The sequence below is a fragment of the Lottia gigantea genome (genome assembly GCF_000327385.1).
Source record: "Lottia gigantea unplaced genomic scaffold LOTGIsca_1097, whole genome shotgun sequence".
Classification (NCBI taxonomy): domain Eukaryota; kingdom Metazoa; phylum Mollusca; class Gastropoda; family Lottiidae; genus Lottia; species Lottia gigantea.
The window spans coordinates 1-2,793 of record NW_008706996.1 but is presented as its reverse complement, the minus strand read 5'-3'; the positions used below and the strand labels follow the sequence as shown (position 1 = coordinate 2,793).

The 2,793-nt window shown below is 29.3% G+C and overlaps 1 protein-coding gene across 1 annotated transcript; it reads left to right on the top strand.

Moving 5' to 3' along the window:
* Positions 1-1,656: 1,656 nt before the first annotated feature.
* Positions 1,657-2,409, top strand: LOTGIDRAFT_176367 (hypothetical protein; the record flags this gene model as incomplete). Its single annotated transcript, XM_009046985.1, has 2 exons — positions 1,657-1,986; positions 2,296-2,409. 2 exons carry the CDS (start codon positions 1,657-1,659, stop codon positions 2,407-2,409), a joined length of 444 nt encoding a protein of 147 aa, XP_009045233.1.
* Positions 2,410-2,793: the final 384 nt, after the last annotated feature.

Genomic DNA, 2,793 nt, shown 5'->3' with positions numbered 1-2,793 from the left:
CTTCTTATTCCGGCGACGGTATCTTTTCATCAAAATTTTCTGTAGGTAGAGATAAAGATAATTCTTGTTTGGAAAACAGACCACAATTTCTTCATTAAAGTTAAAGTTTACACTAGAGAAGATATATGGTCCACTGACATTATAATTTAAGGAGACATACAAAGATATAATAAAACCAATGATATAACAAAACTCATCTGTTACTTATTCTATTAATCATTCTTTTTTCTAGAAACTTCTGTAAGAAAGATAACTCTTGTTTGGAAAACAGACCACAATTTCTTCATTAAATTAACTCATTTAAAAATAGGATGAGTTTAATTTTAAAACACGAACAACACAATTTCGAAGATTATTCAGGCGACGGTATCTTTTCATCAAAATTTTCTCTGGGTAAAAATATAATTCCAAAAGTAGATAGCTTTGTTTCAAACAACAAATCCCGCATTTCCTCAGATGCTAAAGCCATAGGATCTGTCGCGGAAGCGGGAAGGAGTATAAGCGACGCAGTGAAACAATCTGACGAGTTGAAAGAATTACAACTAGAACTGCTAAACAGGAGATTAGAAGAAAGGAAAGGAAAAGGTTTTAAAGTTATAGGATAAAAATTATAGTTTTTGGAGCGTTAGCGACTTATTTAGGTTCAGATATACAAAAGTCATTGGGCTCTCTTCCTGATTTTCCATGGGCAAAATATCCTGAAGAAAAACATCTTCCCGGTCATAATAAAACAAAAACAAAACAGTATTATCAGTCAAACATGCTTTTGAAACGATCATGAAACGTAGAAAGCCCAAAAAAACCTGTGGGTAGGTAAAGGAAGCGAATTTTATAATAAAAATATGAAATCACTTGGGTTTGAAATTTATTGTACTCATAACGAGGGAAAAGCTGTAGTAGTAGAAAGACTTAACAGGACGCTTAAATCAAAACTGTGTAAATAATTCACAGAACTAAAGTCTCACAAATGGTTAAAGATTTTACCCACTGTTGTATCGGAATATAATAATAAAATTCATTCTTCCATCGGTGTTTCTCCAAAGGAAGCCAGTCAAAATCCAGATATTAAAAAGTTTTCTTCTGCCCTTAATAATTTTGAAAATGAAATAAATAATTTAAATATTAAACCGAAATTTAAAGTCGGAGATCGAGATCGTATTTCCAAATATAAAAGTAAATTCGAAAAAGGCTACGTCGGATTTTGGACCAACGAAATATTTATCGTAGATAAAGTAAACACCACATCACCTCCAACATATGAATTAATCGATCAAGACAAAGAACAAATCATAGGTAGGTTCTATCAAAACGAACTTCAAAAAACTGTCTTTTAAAATGAATATTTTTCTTGATAAATACGGAACCGATACAACTACAAACTTCAACTTATGAGATGGGCGAATCAGTTAAATATATCACAAATTTATTATTGTATGCGAGATGAAATAAATAATCTCAAGGATAAGAAAGGTACATTTGATGCCATAACAAATATACATACTTCAGTTCAAAACGGAGTTCAACATTCCACTTTATACAAAGACTCTTTAAATAACTTTTATTTCTTCGATTCTTTTGTGGTCAACTTTGGGTTTTATATCAATTAAGTTTAGGAAATCAGTTTGAAGAAATTATAATGAATTTAACTTAATAAAAATGGCGAATAAATTTGGTTTAGGTTCTTTACCTTTAGATACTAAAAAACCTCACACTACAACATGGATAAATAAAGCAAAACCTTATTTTGTGAAACAAATTGCAGACACACTTCAAGGTGATTTAGATATGAATAATTTTACCTTAACTAATTTAAAGTTACCAGAAAATAATTATGATGCTGTTCACAAGAAATATTTAATGTATCAATTGAATTTAATTGTAGTAAATAAAGACCATTTAAAAGAAAGAATAAATGATGTGAAAAGATTCTTCAAACGACAACTAAATAATAAAGATTTTATTGATGAAACTAAACTACAACAAGAAGTAACAACTTTTAAGAAGTTTTATTGAAGAAGAACTTCTAAATGTAGTAGATAAAACTCAATTACAAAGTTTAACTTCATTAATATCAAAATTAGATGATAAGATAGCAAAGCAAAAAATAGATCTTAAACAATTAATAGGTATAAGTGAAGATAAATCGCAGCAGGAATTAAGTCTATTTAAAACTAGAATAGAAAAAGAATTAATAATTTTTAAACAACAAACTTCCTGATACTCACCCCCTAAACATGCGATCAGCGTTTTAGTTTCCTTGGAAACCTAGTAATTGAAATTATTTTTCCTCTATAGTTAAAAGTTGATCCATTATTCTTTAAAGATTCTGGGGACGCAAATAAAACTCTTCAGTTTATTAATGGTAGAGAAAATGTAGAAACACAAGAATATAACCCCGACAACCGCTAGACGGCCTATCACCGATTTGAAATTAAAACGGAAAGAAAATATATAGATAGGTTTAGAATGATAGTTAAATTAAATAAAGGGGCCGCTGTTTTGGGTGATTTTCAAATGATATTAAAAACGGAAACTCCACCAGTAAGTATTATTAGAAATCCAAAACCACAAGAAGAAGTAACAAAGAGTTACGAGTTTTTACGAACGACAGACTTTGAATATGTAAAACTATATTTTATTAATACTACTTTTTTGATATTCATAAAAGTCAACAAGATAAAATATTTACAATTTTTCATCAATAATTGAAATTGAAAAAGTTGGTAGAGTATATACTCAAACATGTATGATAAAAATTCATATCAAAAAACCAAAATTTTCAGGGGGATCCTC